At 50.6% G+C, this 15,415-nt stretch overlaps 1 protein-coding gene across 4 annotated transcripts in view; it reads right to left on the reverse strand.

Moving 5' to 3' along the window:
• Positions 1-275: 275 nt before the first annotated feature.
• CBS (cystathionine beta-synthase) overlaps positions 276-15,415 on the reverse strand; it is a 49,138-nt gene continuing 33,998 nt past the window's right edge. For 2 of the 4 annotated variants that reach the window (XM_069760377.1, XM_069760376.1), the window contains exons 6-16: positions 5,834-5,968; positions 5,560-5,629; positions 4,729-4,820; positions 4,324-4,449; positions 2,217-2,301; positions 2,020-2,125; positions 1,851-1,928; positions 1,388-1,522; positions 1,144-1,252; positions 931-1,015; positions 276-599 (exon numbers count right to left, since the gene is read on the reverse strand). In XM_069760377.1, coding sequence (XP_069616478.1) covers positions 442-599; positions 931-1,015; positions 1,144-1,252; positions 1,388-1,522; positions 1,851-1,928; positions 2,020-2,125; positions 2,217-2,301; positions 4,324-4,449; positions 4,729-4,820; positions 5,560-5,629; positions 5,834-5,968 — 1,179 coding nt within the window. In that variant the 3' untranslated portion in view covers positions 276-441. Of the gene's footprint in view, positions 603-930; positions 1,016-1,143; positions 1,253-1,387; positions 1,523-1,850; positions 1,929-2,019; positions 2,126-2,216; positions 2,302-4,323; positions 4,450-4,728; positions 4,821-5,559; positions 5,630-5,833; positions 5,969-15,415 lie in introns of all 4 variants that reach the window. The other 2 variants (XM_069760375.1, XM_069760373.1) reach the window with 1 other exon arrangement.

Here is a 15,415-nt window from a genome sequence, read left to right on the forward strand (position 1 = left end):
GAAAAAGCCAGTGATGAGGTCACCGCAGCTCAGTGACTTCTCAGCAGATCACCATGGGAATTTTTCTGATGCATGAGATCTGTTATGAGGATTAGGGCATAACTTTTTTTTTTAAACCAGCGTTATTCATACAAAACACAAGTCTCACTTTGACCATTATTGGTTATCAAATCCATCCTGTGTACAGGGAGACGGCAGAAATACCCATAAACCTTCAGAACGGAGCGCTGAACAGAAGAGCAGGATAGCACAAATGCCACCAGAGACACAGGAGACACGGAGCACCATTGATGCAGCATCATTTATTGGTTCAGAGCTTCTTCCATAAAATACAAAGCAATCGTTATGTAACATGACATTAAAGTTGACCTTCATGCAGTAAAGTTTCCTCCTTCGTTCTGCGAGACACCAGACAGCACTGGATTCTCTCACTTCTTCCATCTAGGAAGCGCTGAAATGTCTGGTCCTTTCACTCGGGTCCCGGTCACTGGATTCACTGACTCGCCGTTCCCGCTCACGCGTCACAAAGTTTAGGAGATCAATAGCCGTGACTACCCCAAAAACCATCTGCTTCTTACTGGAGGAGCCATCGTTGTGATCTGCTGAGAGACAGCCCAAACTTAGAAAGGTAGAGCCGATTCATTCAGGCTGGCGTGGTGTAGGCCAGTGTTACTGATGGGTGCGCTGTAGTAAGATGCACACTCCATGAATTACACCTCCACAGACTGGAGGAACATTTCATCTCATGAACTTGTTGGGCAGGCTTTCCCCAAGTCTGTCATCATTGCAGACTTTGTAGGAGCAGTCCAAAATAGTCATGAATATGTCAAAAGTTTTTTTCAGCAAGTTTTTGTTGTAGGACAGGAATAAAAGGCAGAATATATATGGAGTAAGAAAGAGAAAAGAGGCAGGAACTATGCAGCAACTTACACTGAATTTGCTCATGAACTACAAGAGCGAAGTGATCCGTCTCCAGGATGCGGGAGAGTTTCCCCAGATTGTCCATGAGGTGCACCTAGAACGGGGAGATGGTCATGGACACAGACGTCTACTACCGAGTGGGCAGACATAAAAGACTCCGCACCGTCAATCTGTCAGGTCTCCAATTACTGATGCAAGTGACCCCACAACCTCCCGCTGTACCTGCGTAAACTGCTTGTAAATGACTTTGGCAACAGGATCTGAGGATTTCACCTTCCCAGCCAACACCGATGACAGCATATTCCCAAGGGTCACCATGCCAAGCACTATCCTGTAAGATATAACACAGGCCTGAACCATGGACAGTGGTATAAATGACAACAGCAATGCACGGTCATTTATAGTAGTCATAACCCGCAGTACAACCAGAGCTGGACTTATGAGCGCACGCTGTGCAGCGACTCACCCGGACTCAGACACAATGGGAACTTGGTCAAAACCTTTTTCTCGGAGAAGCTGGATTGTCTGGTTGCAGCTGACTGTTGGGAGGACGGTCAGGGGAGCAGAAAGAGATAAGGACGAAACCTTGACGTTCCACCACCTGAGGGTGACAAACGATGGAATATAGGTGCAGGAAGTGACAGTCGGGTGCATGGCAGCATCGTGCGGTACACAACAAATGTGATACTAGATCAACCATGAAGGCTACAATGCACATTGGTGGATTTATCAATGGGAGCAGGAACTTCATACTGGATGACAACATGATCAAATCTACTCAAACATGTCCAATAAGTTGGGAGCCAACAAACAGCTGCAGAAAACGACGAGCATGGGGCATAAACACAAGGACTATTAGAGTCCTCAGACGCTTAACCCAGAGATCAGACCAAAATATCTGGAGGGGAAAAGATGGCGCCTACTCTTACCAGGGTTTACTGCCCTCCAGTTCCTCCACCTTAAGGAACTGTTTCTGAGTCATCCATTTATCACTAAGGAACTTGGACCTGACAACAAAAAAAATGTGTTAGTGGTTCTCCCATCTGCCCCAGTAGATGTCATGCAATGCCCGGTGGCATCATGGACGCAGAACCTTACATGTAATTCCGCACGGAGTCCGGCAGGATCACCACACATCTCTGTCCTTCTTCCAGCTCTTGTGCAGCATTCACAGCAACACTCATGGCACTGCCAGAACTGCCGCCTGCCAGAGAGAAAGCAGAGGACGACCCACAGGATCATTCGCCAACAGTGTGACCCCATCATCATGGCACTACTGTCCAGCACTAACTCACCACACAGCAGTCCTTCCTCCTTGATCAGTGCTCGGGCCATAGAGAAAGACTCTTCATCGTTTGACTTGTACCATTTATCAACCACCTGCGAGATACAGAAGTAGGAATGTCGGGACAAACAAGATCACGCTGTCCTGCCCAGAGATCTCCAACTATCCCTCCACATCTGCAGATCACTATGATCACCGATACTCTAGCTCCTCCTCCACAGTGCAGATCACTACGATCACCGATATTCCAGCTCCTGCTCCAAATCTGTAGATCACTACGATCACCGATACTCCAGCTCCTGCTCCACAGTGCAGATCACTACGATCACCGATACTCCAGGTCCTCCTCCACAGTGCAGATCACTACGATCACCGATACTCCAGCTCCTGCTCCACAGTGCAGATCACTACGATCACCGATACTCCAGCTCCTCCTCCACAGTGCAGATCACTATGATCACCGATACTCTAGCTCCTCCTCCACAGTGCAAATCACTACGATCACCGATACTCCAGCTCCTGCTCCAAATCTGTAGATCACTACGATCACCGATACTCTAGCTCCTCCTCCACAGTGCAGATCACTACGATCACCGATACTCCAGCTCCTGCTCCACAGTGCAGATCACTACGATCACCGATACTCCAGCTCCTGCTCCACAGTGCAGATCACTACGATCACCGATACTCCAGCTCCTCCTCCACAGTGCAAATCACTACGATCACCGATACTCTAGCTCCTCCTCCACAGTGCAGATCACTACGATCACCGATACCCCAGCTCCTGCTCCACAGTGCAGATCACTACGATCACCGATACTCCAGCTCCTCCTCCACAGTGCAGATCACTACGATCACCGATACCCCAGCTCCTGCTCCACAGTGCAGATCACTACGATCACCGATACTCCAGCTCCTCCTCCACAGTGCAAATCACTACGATCACCGATACTCTAGCTCCTCCTCCACAGTGCAGATCACTACGATCACCGATACCCCAGCTCCTGCTCCACAGTGCAGATCACTACGATCACCGATACTCCAGCTCCTGCTCCACAGTGCAGATCACTACGATCACCGATACTCCAGCTCCTCCTCCACAGTGCAAATCACTACGATCACCGATACTCCAGCTCCTGCTCCAAATCTGTAGATCACTACGATCACCGATACTCCAGCTCCTGCTCCACAGTGCAGATCACTACGATCACCGATACTCCAGCTCCTGCTCCACAGTGCAGATCACTATGATCACCGATACTCTAGCTCCTCCTCCACAGTGCAAATCACTACGATCACCGATACTCCAGCTCCTGCTCCACAGTGCAGATCACTACGATCACCGATACTCCAGCTCCTCCTCCACAGTGCAAATCACTACGATCACTGATACCCCAGCTCCTCCTCCACAGTGCAGATCACTACGATCACCGATACCCGAGCTCCTCCTCCACAGTGCAGATCACTACGATCACCAATACTACAGCTCCTCCTCCACATCTGAAGATCACTACGATCACCGATACTCCAGCTCCTCCTCCACAGTGCAGATCACTACGATCACCGATAATACTCCAGCTCCTCCTCCACAGTGCAGATCACTACGATCACCGATACCCCAGCTCCTCCTCCACAGTGCAGATCACTACGATCACTGATACCCCAGCTCCTCCTCCACAGTGCAGATCACTACGATCACCGATACTCCAGCTCCTGCTCCACAGTGCAGATCACTATGATCACAGATACTCCAGCTCCTCCTCCACAGTGCAGATCACTATGATCACCGATACTCCAGCTCCTCCTCCACAGTGCAGATCACTACGATCACCGATAATACTCCAGCTCCTCCTCCACAGTGCAGATCACTACAATCACCGATACTCCAGCTCCTCCTCCACAGTGCAGATCACTACGATCACCGATAATACTCCAGCTCCTCCTCCACAGTGCAAATCACTACGATCACCGATACTCCAGCTCCTCCTCCACAGTGCAGATCACTACGATCACCGATAATACTCCAGCTCCTCCTCCACAGTGCAGATCACTACGATCACCGATACTGGTTTATTAATCTACTCTCTCTCATCAACAAGATATGTACGATCTCCTACCGTTCGGTCCAGCACAGTGGGAATGAAGTCATATCCGATCCCTTCCACCTCGTATCCAGTCTTTTCAGTTTGGTTCAGCTCCTCGGGCTCAGCTAGAATTGAACCTTCTGGATCCACCCCGACCACCTAGTAAGACACTTTTATTCAAGCCTCCTGTATAGGTCCCATAACGTTACAAGTCATGTAAAGAGAAGTATTAACATCGAGGTAGTGGGGACCATATGGGAATCGGCTCACCACCATGTATGAGCATTTCTCATCTGGAGCAGCGTCGGGTGTTACTCCACCTTCTAGATGAGATGGGGGGCACAACCTTTTTCAGTCTGAGGGCCTCAGTAAAACTTTGGTTGTTTTGCGTCGTACATATCAGATGAGCGCAGCACACGTGACATTCATCCTCCTCACCTTGCAGTTTGGACACTTTTCCTTCAGTTTTCGTGCAAGCCCAGTAATTGTCCCTCCAGTTCCCGCGCTAACCACCACCATCTCCACTCGTCCTGCGTAGAGACAGGGATCAAAATGGATTATCCCACCTGTATCACCTGCTCTGCAGCAGCCTGATCATCAGAACATGAGATCTACATGTTCTACACCACATTGTCTGCAGAGATCCCTCACTGTCTGTCGGAGCCTGTCGTTTTAGGCCGATCACCCCACAAGCCAGAGAACGGATCTCTAGACAGTGGGTGGACTTTCTAGGTCTCATACTGAGCCCAGCCTTTACATAGCAGAATAACTGTAGCCATCACTCTTGGTGCAGGTGTGAAGGGTTAAACTAAGAAAAATTAAAGCAGGCTTCATTTTGTGCTTTTCGACTCCATCTTGCTGTTTTGAGATAAATTCTGTTACTAGGTAAAAGTTCATAGTTGTTATGAGACCTTGATTGTTCTAGTTTGAACGAGAGCATGAGACTGAAGGTGTATCGTTCTACGAGACCTTGATGTACAGGCTGTTCCTGCATTCTTATAGGTTAAGAACTATAAGCGTGTTCTTATGTTGATTGGTTCAAGTATAACTTACTAAGATTATGAAAAGTGCGACACAATAAACAGGGGGTCAGAGATCTGCTCGATCCTCCCAAACAGAGACACACGTCTCCGTCTGGTCATTTTCAGTTGCCGGCAATGCTCTGTGGATCAATTTGAAAGTCACGGAGTCAACCATGAAGGGTCACTCCAGATCCTCCCTCAACACAGGTAAAGTACGCTGTATACCGCCACCCCATGTCCCACTTACCATCACATTGCTTGATAATTTCCTCTGCGGTACTATCATAGTGAGCAAGAGGATTGCTGGCGTTCCGGTACTAGAGGACAAAGAGGGGAGCATAAGCTATAATGGTCCAGGTACCACACAACGACAGCCATAAGAGGCCTCATACTCCACCCAGCGGTAAGGCCGATCTTCAGTGCCCAGCAGAGTAGGGCCTGCTCATCTATCCGGATTAGTGCTGAGCCTAGCTCTGCCTGCCATCCTGTACAGCCAGCAGCCAACCTGTCTGTCCAAATACCTGATCCAGGATGTGAGAATTGGGGATCTCATTCTTAAGCCTCCAAGCAACCCCAACGTGTGACTCCGGGGAATCAAAACGGGCGCTGGTGGGAGTGCGGACAATCTCTGCTCCCAGGGCACGGAGAACGTCTACCTGCGAAGAAAAGATCACAGCCATGTAAAAAAAGACCACATAAAAGCGTGGAGCAGCACGTGCCCCATATACCACACCCAGAGAGCCTTCATACAGCGTGGAGCAGTGCGTGCCTCCCCATGTACCACACCCAGAGAGCCATCATACAGCGTGGAGCGGTGCGTGCCTCCCCATGTACCACACCCAGAGAGCCTTCATACAGTGTGGAGCAGCACGTGCCGTTCCATGTACCACACCCAGAGAGCCTTCATACAGCGTGGAGCAGCACGTGCCGCCCCATGTACCACACCCAGAAAGCCTTCATACAGCGTGGAGCAGCACGTGCCACCCCATGTACCACACCCAGAGAGCAACGTGTGCCGCACCATGTACCACACCCAGAGAGCCTTCATACAGCGTGGAGCAGCACGTGCCGCCCCATGTACCACACCCAGAAAGCCATCATACAGCGTGGAGCAGCACGTGCCGCCCCATGTACCACACCCAGAGAGCCTTCCTACAGCGTGGAGCAGTGCGTGCCGCCCCATGTACCACACCCAGAGAGCCATCATACAGCGTGGAGCAGCACGTGCCGCCATATGTACCACACCCAGAGAGCCATCATACAACATGGAGCAGCGAGTGCCGCCCCATGTACCACACCCAGAGAGCCATCATACAGCGTGGAGCAGCGCATGCCCACCCCATGTACCACACACAGAGAGCCATCATACAGCGTGGAGCAGCGCGTGCCACCCCATGTACCACACACAGAGAGCCATCATACAGCGTGGAGCAGCACATACCGCCCCATGTACCACACACAGAGAGCCATCATACAGCGTGGAGCAGCGCATGCCCACCCCATGTACCACACACAGCCATCATACAGCGTGGAGCAGCGCATGCCCACCCCATGTACCACACACAGAGAGCCATCATACAGCGTGGAGCAGCACATACCGCCCCATGTACCACACCCAGAGTCATACCAAAAAGTTCTAAAATATTGTCATGACAGGTCGGGTGACCCAGAACCGCTGGCTCCTGTCACGATTCCCCTGACCGCTGTCACCAATGGGTCAGGATTCCCACCGTGACCGTCACCCCTACGTCACGGATTGAGGTGACTTTAGGCCAACAGACGGCTATCACATGTGCAGGGGGGCTTATCTTAGTTATCCCTCCACTGCTAACAATGTGATGAAAAAAAAACCACACACAAGGCTATTGACCTCTTAGTTTACAGCAGGGGCTTATTCTAGGTATCCCACTGCTTTTCTATATACCACGAACTGCAGGGATTTATGTATATCCCGCTTACAGTTCCACTTAACACTTGCAGCTCCTGGCGCCCCCTTACTCTCAGGTCAGATTAGGTACTGCACCCTGGGTAATTAGTCACCAGAAAGGCTGCCTGCTATGTACTGGCTATTGGGCACGCTGCAGCGACGCGATAACTACTCCCACTCAGGCAGGAACAATAATTATTAACCCCGCAGCCGCTACAACATAACCCAAAAGCCTGCACACGGTACCGCCGCCACCAGCTTCGATTAAACGGGTCCAAAGCTAACCCAACACAACAGTAACAGTAGCGTATTTCCCTTCAGAAGACAGGGTAAGTTTAGAGCATGGAGAACTGAACTAACATATAATAGTATATCCCATTGAAATTAATTAGGCAGTGCTTTATCAAAAATATTTTATAAAGAAGTTACAAATGAGACAATTGCAAATATGTACATGGGTAATTATAACATAAAGGGAATAAATGAGAAAAAAGCAACACTTACATGTTCAAAGCATGACAGGCAACCAGGCTAGTGGAGTTTTTCCCCATACGTCCCAGCTCATTGGGACGTGAGCAGGGCTCTTCCAGGACAGGACAAGAAATCCAGCAGCAAGTGACTCCTCAGAGCCTGCCAGACACTTAAAACATTAAGGCTGTGACATCACAGAAGGGCTGGCTTATCCAGACCCTCCTCTCTCTACATTCTGCCTAAACTTTAAACTATTCTCTCTAGTTTCTATAACTTCACTACAAAACATGTCAGCGTCCTAAAAAGCTCATCATTCATCTCAGATTAACGTGAGCATTCTAATGAGATCAAATATGTCCTAACTGGGATACATATTTCCAGAGAAATCCCTACTTCTGTACCAGATGGAGTTAGAAGCCCGAGTTTCATGAGATGTGTAGCTACACAGAGTGAGACTACGAATATATATTTTCGTATTTCTAGCTTAAATCGTTTGCCTAATATCTAACAAAAACTAAACAAAGTATCTTTCATGAATTTTGGAGCCACTTTACCAGTTCTGACTAGTGAAGGTGGGAGGGGTGAGGGACTTTCCTCTGAGCCTGGAATTTACGACCCCAGGGCAATAAAACCCCCTTCTAGCATACAGTCCGTAGCCCAGAGAGAAACAAGTAGAGTCAGCTAGTGAAGGGGGGGTTTAGCCCACCTCATGAGCTGACGAGCAACTAAACTTATATGATATTTCATACCATATCGTGACACCTCCCCCTTTTGGTGTGCGCTAGGGAGGCAGGACCTGATGGTTCTCCTCCATGCGCACCTCAGCAGGTTCACCCTGGTGGGCCAACCCATCACCATTGCCCTGCTCTGGCTCTATGGTGCCTTCGCCTACCCGGTTTCCCAGGTAGTGAACCTCACTCATGCCCATCTGGCACCTTCCCGGCTTGATAGTCAGGCCTGCTTGGTGAATTCGCCTGAGCACCTCCTCGAGATGCTGCAGGTGTTCCTCCCAGGAGGAACTGAAGATGGCAATGTCATCCAAGTACGCCACGGCGTACGTCTCCAGTCCCTGAAGCAGGAGGTTGACCATCCGCTGGAAAGTGGCAGGGGCATTCTTCATGCCGAAGGGCATGACCGTGGACTCGTACAGTCCAAAGGGTGTGATAAAGGCGGACTTCTCCTGTGCCTCAGGGCTCAGGGGAATCTGCCAGTATCCTCGACTCAGATCCATTATTGTCAGGTATTTTGCGCCAGCTAACTTCTCAAGCAGCTCCTCGATGCGCGGCATGGGGTGCGCGTCCGAGGCTGTAATGGCGTTGAGCCCCCTGTAGTCCACGCAGAACCGGGTGGTCCGGTCCTTCTTTGGCACGAGAACTACAGGTGAGGCCCACGAACTCTTTGACCGTCGAATCACCCCCAGCTGTAACATCTCATCGATCTCTTGGCGCATAATCTGCTGCACCTGGTCAGAGATTCGATAGGGTGTTCGCCGTAGTGGGGCGTGATTCCCGGTGTCCACCTCGTGGACGACTAACTCAGACCTCCCAGGTCGGTTGGAGAACACGACCCGGAAAGGTTCCAGTGTGGTTTGCAACTGCACCCGCTGGGGTTCAGTTAACGAGGCGCTTACCTCCACATCCTCGATGGACCCATTGGCCTTGGCTTGGGCCAGCAAGTCCAGGAGGGTGTCTTCCTCACCGTCTTCGGGCAAGCTGCAGACCGGTAGGACGAAAGGTTCACGTTCGTGATGAGCCTTCATCATGTTGACGTGAAAGGCCTTTCGCCTACCCCGAGCGTGGTCAAGCGTGACCACGTAAGTGACCGGGTTGAGCTGTTGGTGGACGACGTACGGGCCCTCCCAGGCTGCCTGAAGCTTATCCGTTGGTACGGGGACCAGCACCCACACCTTTTGACCCACGTGGTAGGTCCACTCCCGGGCGTTCTGGTCGTACCAGTGCTTCTGATCAGCCTGAGCCTGCGTCATGTTGTCATGCACCAACTGCGTCAAGGTCTGCATCTTGTCACGGAAGCGCATGACATACTCCACTATGGACACTTCAGAAGGGTTCGGCTCCTCTTCCCAGGATTCTCTTACCAACCCAAGGGGTCCCCGGACTCGCCTGCCGTACAGGAGCTCGAAGGGGGAGAACTCCGTCGAGGCCTGCGGAACTTCTCGGTAAGCGAACAGCAGGTGTGGGAGGTACCGCTCCCAGTCGCGCCCTTGAGTCTCAACCAGCATGCGTAGCATCAGAGGGTACCATTGAAGCGTTCACACAAGCCATTGGTCTGTGGGTGATACGCACTCGATACCAGGTGCTTCACCTGCATTCTCTTACAGAGAGCCTCCATTAGGCGAGACATAAATTGGGTCCCTTGATCAGTAAGCATTTCCCTGGGAAATCCTACACGTGAAAAGATGGCCAACAGGGCATCCGCCACCTTATCTGCCCTAGTTGACAACAGAGCTACTGCCTCTGGGTACCGGGTAGCGTAGTCTACCACAGTAAGGATATATTGCTTTCCAGAGCTGCTGGGGACGGCCAGCGGGCCCACAATGTCCACCGCGATCCTCTGGAAAGGCTCCTCTATCACTGGCAAAGGGATCAGGGGAGCCTTAAGAGCAGGCCCCGCTTTCCCCACCCTTTGACAGGTGACACAGGAGCGGCAGTAGTTTGACACATCTGTCCCCATCTTAGGCCAATAGAAGTGTTGAGACAGCCGGGCCTTAGTTTTGCTGATCCCCAAGTGTCCAGCTAGCGGGATCTCATGGGCAATCCGCAACAACTCACCCCGGAATTGCTGTGGGACGACCAGCTGTCTTTCCCTCAACCACTCCTTTTGTGATTCTCCGGGTACTGTCTCCCGGTACAACCTACCTTGTTCCCAGAACACCTTCTCCTTATCGGTCTCGGAGAAGCGCGTCCCGGCGAGTTGTCTCAAACTCTCTAGGCTCGCATCTGTGTGCAGAGCGGCCTGAAACTCCTGGCTAGGGGAAGCCAAAAGCGACGTCAGGGTCCCTTCCCCACGGGAACCCTCTTGGACCTGCTCTGGGTCCACCTCTGGTTCAGTCACAATGATGACTGAGGAGGGTCCGGAAGGCAAACAGTTATCTGCGTTCCGGGCACTCTGACTGCGGGTGACAGCAGCTACGTAGGCTGTCTCCCCGGGGGTTGCTACAGACCCATCAGCCGGCGCTGCTATGGGCTCTACCTCCCCATCCACCCCCAACACTCCAGGGGCAGTGCTACTTATGGGCCAGTTACCTTCCTCGGTGGCACTGGTCACTTTCATGGCGTCACCTTCCTCACGGTTCCCATGCATCTCCCCATTTCCTGTAGCACCCACACTTGCCCCTGTTAGGGGTTCCTCAGCCGTCTCACTCCGCAGAGCGACGTGGCTGGGCACGCCTGTACCTATGGACACATTAACCTTCACAGAAAAATCATTATCAGGTTCCGCTGGCACAGGTACAACATTTTCACCATCAATCCTAGGGAAAAAATGGTTATTAGATGCATCATTACAAGATAAAGCATGGTCAGGTAACACATGCGATTTCCCATCATCATCATCATCATCATCATCAGGGTTAACTTTACCCGCATTAGTAGATTGGGGAGGGGTGTCAGGAACGTAGTATGCAAACATCCTCCCCAAATCAGTCCCCAACAAAACATCAGTGGGCAAATTATCAGACAGCCCCACTTCCTTCACCCCGCTCCCAGCACCCCAATCAATAAAAACCCGGGCCATCGGTAAGGGACAGCTGATGCCCCCAATCCCAGTGACAGTTAGGGTTTTCCCCGGAATGATTTCTTCAGGGGCCGCCAGTTCGGGTCGGATGAGGGTTCGTTCAGCCCCGGTGTCTTTGAGGCCTGTAGCAACATGGCCTCCCACAGTGACGGGCTGTACGTTGTCACCCACCCTCCCAACCACACCACCCACCAAAAGAACTGCTGCATTAGGCCCTGGGGCCTTGGCTTGGGTGTTCTTCTGCTTGGCTGGGCAGTAGGTACTGATATGACCAGTCTGATTGCAGTGGTAACACGTGCGAGGTTCGGTGGTAGGTCTGGTGTTGTTGGCCACAGGGCCAGGACCTCTGGTGTGTTGGCTGGCAGGGGTACTGGCGTTGGTTGCAGGCTTACCCCCTCTCCAGCTGGTGGTGACTGGCTTCCGCACTTCCGATCTACGGTTGGCCTCATAGGCATTGGCAATCTGCGCTGCTTTCGTCACGTCTTTGGGTTCTCTGTCCATCACGAACTGTTGCACCTCAGCTGGGCAAAGATGAAAGAACTGGTCTTTGATCATCAGGTCTCGCAGCTGTGCAAAGGTGGTCACTGACAGTCCTTGGGTCCACTGGTCAAAGTGGGTCCCCAGTCCATGCACCACATCACTGTAACTGTCGTGTGGGCCACGTTGGAGGGTCCGGAACTTTCTACGGTACACCTCGGGTGTAAGCTGGTACTTGGCTATCAGGGCCTGCTTGATGGCCTCATAGTCACCATCTTGTTCTTGAGGGAGGGCAGCAGACGCCTCCAGAGCTTTACCTCTCAGCCCTGGTGTCAGGTATCGGGCCCATTCATCTGTAGGCAGCCGGTACTGTCTGCAGGCTTTCTCAAAGGCCCGCAGAAAAGTGTCCAAATCTCCGTCTTTCTCCATAACAGGGAAGTGATCGGGTCGGGGCTTAGGTATCTGAGCGCTGCTGGGCTCACGTCTCTGGGCGGTGGAGGGCATCCCCCCCTGCCGGAGCATCTCCAGTTCATGTTCTCGCTGGGCTTGGCGCTCGGCTCGCTGGGCCTGGGCCTCTCGCTCGGCTCGCTCCTGGTATTGCTGGATCAGCTGCAGACGTCTCTCTAGGTCATCTGCGGAGCCTTGATGCAGAGCCAGCTGCAGGAGGAGGTCTGCGCCCCCCTGGTTGCCAGTAGGGCCCATATTCAGTGGTTGGACCTCTGCTGCAGCACCATGTTCGCTTGTGCTGGCTTCTGCGGCCTCTGAGCTCTGAGATTGGTCTCGTGCGGCTTCCCATTGCACCAGATCTGCGACCAGTTGGGCTTTGTTTTTGCTTGCAGAGTCAATGTGCTGTGACTTGCATAAGGCGACAAGGGTGTCTCTGGTCTGCTGCTCATAGAAGGTTTCTCCCAGCACAACCATGGTTGCCAAATAAAAGATAGGATAGAAAAACGAAGAGAAAGGGAAGGGATAATTACCAGTACGCAATTGTCTCACAACTAAAAAGCACTGAGTTCGTTCTCCAAACTTATTTGCGCAGAGTCCTCGCAAGAACTTTCTGCAAGTTTTTAGTGAGAGGAATGATTACTCAAACCAAATCACTAATGCTCTAAGATATCCCACCGCCTTGCCACCAATTGTCACGATTCCCCTGACCGCTGTCACCAATGGGTCAGGATTCACACCGTGACCGTCACCCCTACGTCACGGATTGAGGTGACTTTAGGCCAACAGACGGCTATCACATGTGCAGGGGGGCTTATCTTAGTTATCCCTCCACTGCTAACAATGTGATGAAAAAAAAACCACACACAAGGCTATTGACCTCTTAGTTTACAGCAGGGGCTTATTCTAGGTATCCCACTGCTTTTCTATATACCACGAACTGCAGGGATTTATGTATATCCCGCTTACAGTTCCACTTAACACTTGCAGCTCCTGGCGCCCCCTTACTCTCAGGTCAGATTAGGTACTGCACCCTGGGTAATTAGTCACCAGAAAGGCTGCCTGCTATGTACTGGCTATTGGGCACGCTGCAGCGACGCGATAACTACTCCCACTCAGGCAGGAACAATAATTATTGACGCCGCAGCCGCTACAACATAACCCAAAAGCCTGCACACGATATCGCAGCCACCAGCTTCGATTAAACGGGTCCGAAGCTAACCCAACACAACAGTAACAGTAGCGTATTTCCCTTCAGAAGACAGGGTAAGTTTAGAGCATGGAGAACTGAACTAACATATAATAGTATATCCCATTGAAATTAATTAGGCAGTGCTTTATCAAAAATATTTTATAAAGATGTTACAAATGAGACAATTGCAAATATGTACATGGGTAATTATAACATAAAGGGAATAAATGAGAAAAAAGCAACACTTACATGTTCAAAGCATGACAGGCAACCAGGCTAGGGCAGTTTTTCCCATACGTCCCAGCTCATTGGGACGTGAGCAGGGCTCTTCCAGGACAGGACAAGAAATCAAGCAGCAAGACACTCCTCAGAGCCTGCCAGACACTTAAAACATTAAGGCTGTGACATCACAGAAAGGCTGGCTTATCCAGACCCTCCTCTCTCTACATTCTGCCTAAACTTTAAACTATTCTCTCTAGTTTCTATAACTTCACTACAAAACATGTCAGCGTCCTAAAAAGCTCATCATTCATCTTAGATTAACGTGAGCATTCTAATGAGATCAAATATGTCCTAACTGGGATACATATTTCCAGAGAAATCCCTACTTCTTTACCAGATGGAGTTAGAAGCCCGAGTTTCATGAGATGTGTAGCTACACCGAGTGAGACTACGAATATATATTTTCGTATTTCTAGCTTAAATCGTTTGCCTAATATCTAACAAAAACTAAACAAAGGATCTTTCATGAATTTTGGAGCCACTTTACCAGTTCTGACTAGTGAAGGTGGGAGGGGTGAGGGACTTTCCTCTGAGCCTGGAATTTACGACCCCAGGGCAATAAAACCCCCTTCTAGCATACAGTCCGTAGCCCAGAGAGAAACAAGTAGAGTCAGCTAGTGAAGGGGGGGTTTAGCCCACCTCATGAGCTGACGAGCAACTAAACTTATGTGATATTTCATACCATATCGTGACAGCTCCTTCCTGGTCCCGAACACTAGTGGGCGCCCTAGCACGCCCTGTACCTCGGATTACTTCTGATGGTGAAGATGCTGCCCACGTACCTTGCCTTATCTCCCGAGTCAGCCCTCTGTCTATACCCTTCCCCCACCCAGGGAAGAGGGGTGTCACGAGGTCCTTCTCCGGTACAACACAATCAACAGAGCCAGCGAAGAGTGAACAATCCCAAGACCTTTATTTAGGCAAAAATACGAGAGGTCCACATACGATCCACCACACAAAGGAAAGAAAAAAAATTATGGTGTGTGTGTGTGTGTGTGTGTGTGTGTGTGTGTGTGTATGTGTGTATTATGTATATATGTGTATTCCAGTACACGAATGCAGTTCAGTAACAGGATACAGGTCCAACAATCCAGCAGAGGATAACATAGTCCATATACTCTTCTTTCTCTTTGAGATACTGTGAACACATCATCATTCCACGCAGGACTGATCTGTGTCTCACCTCCCTGATATTTTAAGTCTCCCTCCTCATTCACAGGTCAGGAGGGGGGAAGGTCTCAGGGGCTCATTGTTTCAACAAGCTAGGTCAACATGTCATTAGCATATTCGCAAGCAATACAGTGCTGTGGGGGCGGATATCAGATGGCAGCAACAGCCATTCATCAATTAGCAAATAACTCCTTCTACAATAGAACACCATGAAAATAAGCAAAATAGAAATATACACAAAAATGATACCCACATAACATATCCCACCATCACAACCTCTCCCCCCCTCATAATAAGTGAGCACTCTATGAGGTCTACACAGACCTCTGGCCTGCTCACTTTAGTCCACATTGCTCAATAGTTTATAGTTCCTTGTACAGTGGCAGG

This window comes from Ranitomeya imitator, chromosome 3, assembly GCF_032444005.1.
Source record: "Ranitomeya imitator isolate aRanImi1 chromosome 3, aRanImi1.pri, whole genome shotgun sequence".
Lineage (NCBI taxonomy): Eukaryota > Metazoa > Chordata > Amphibia > Anura > Dendrobatidae > Ranitomeya > Ranitomeya imitator.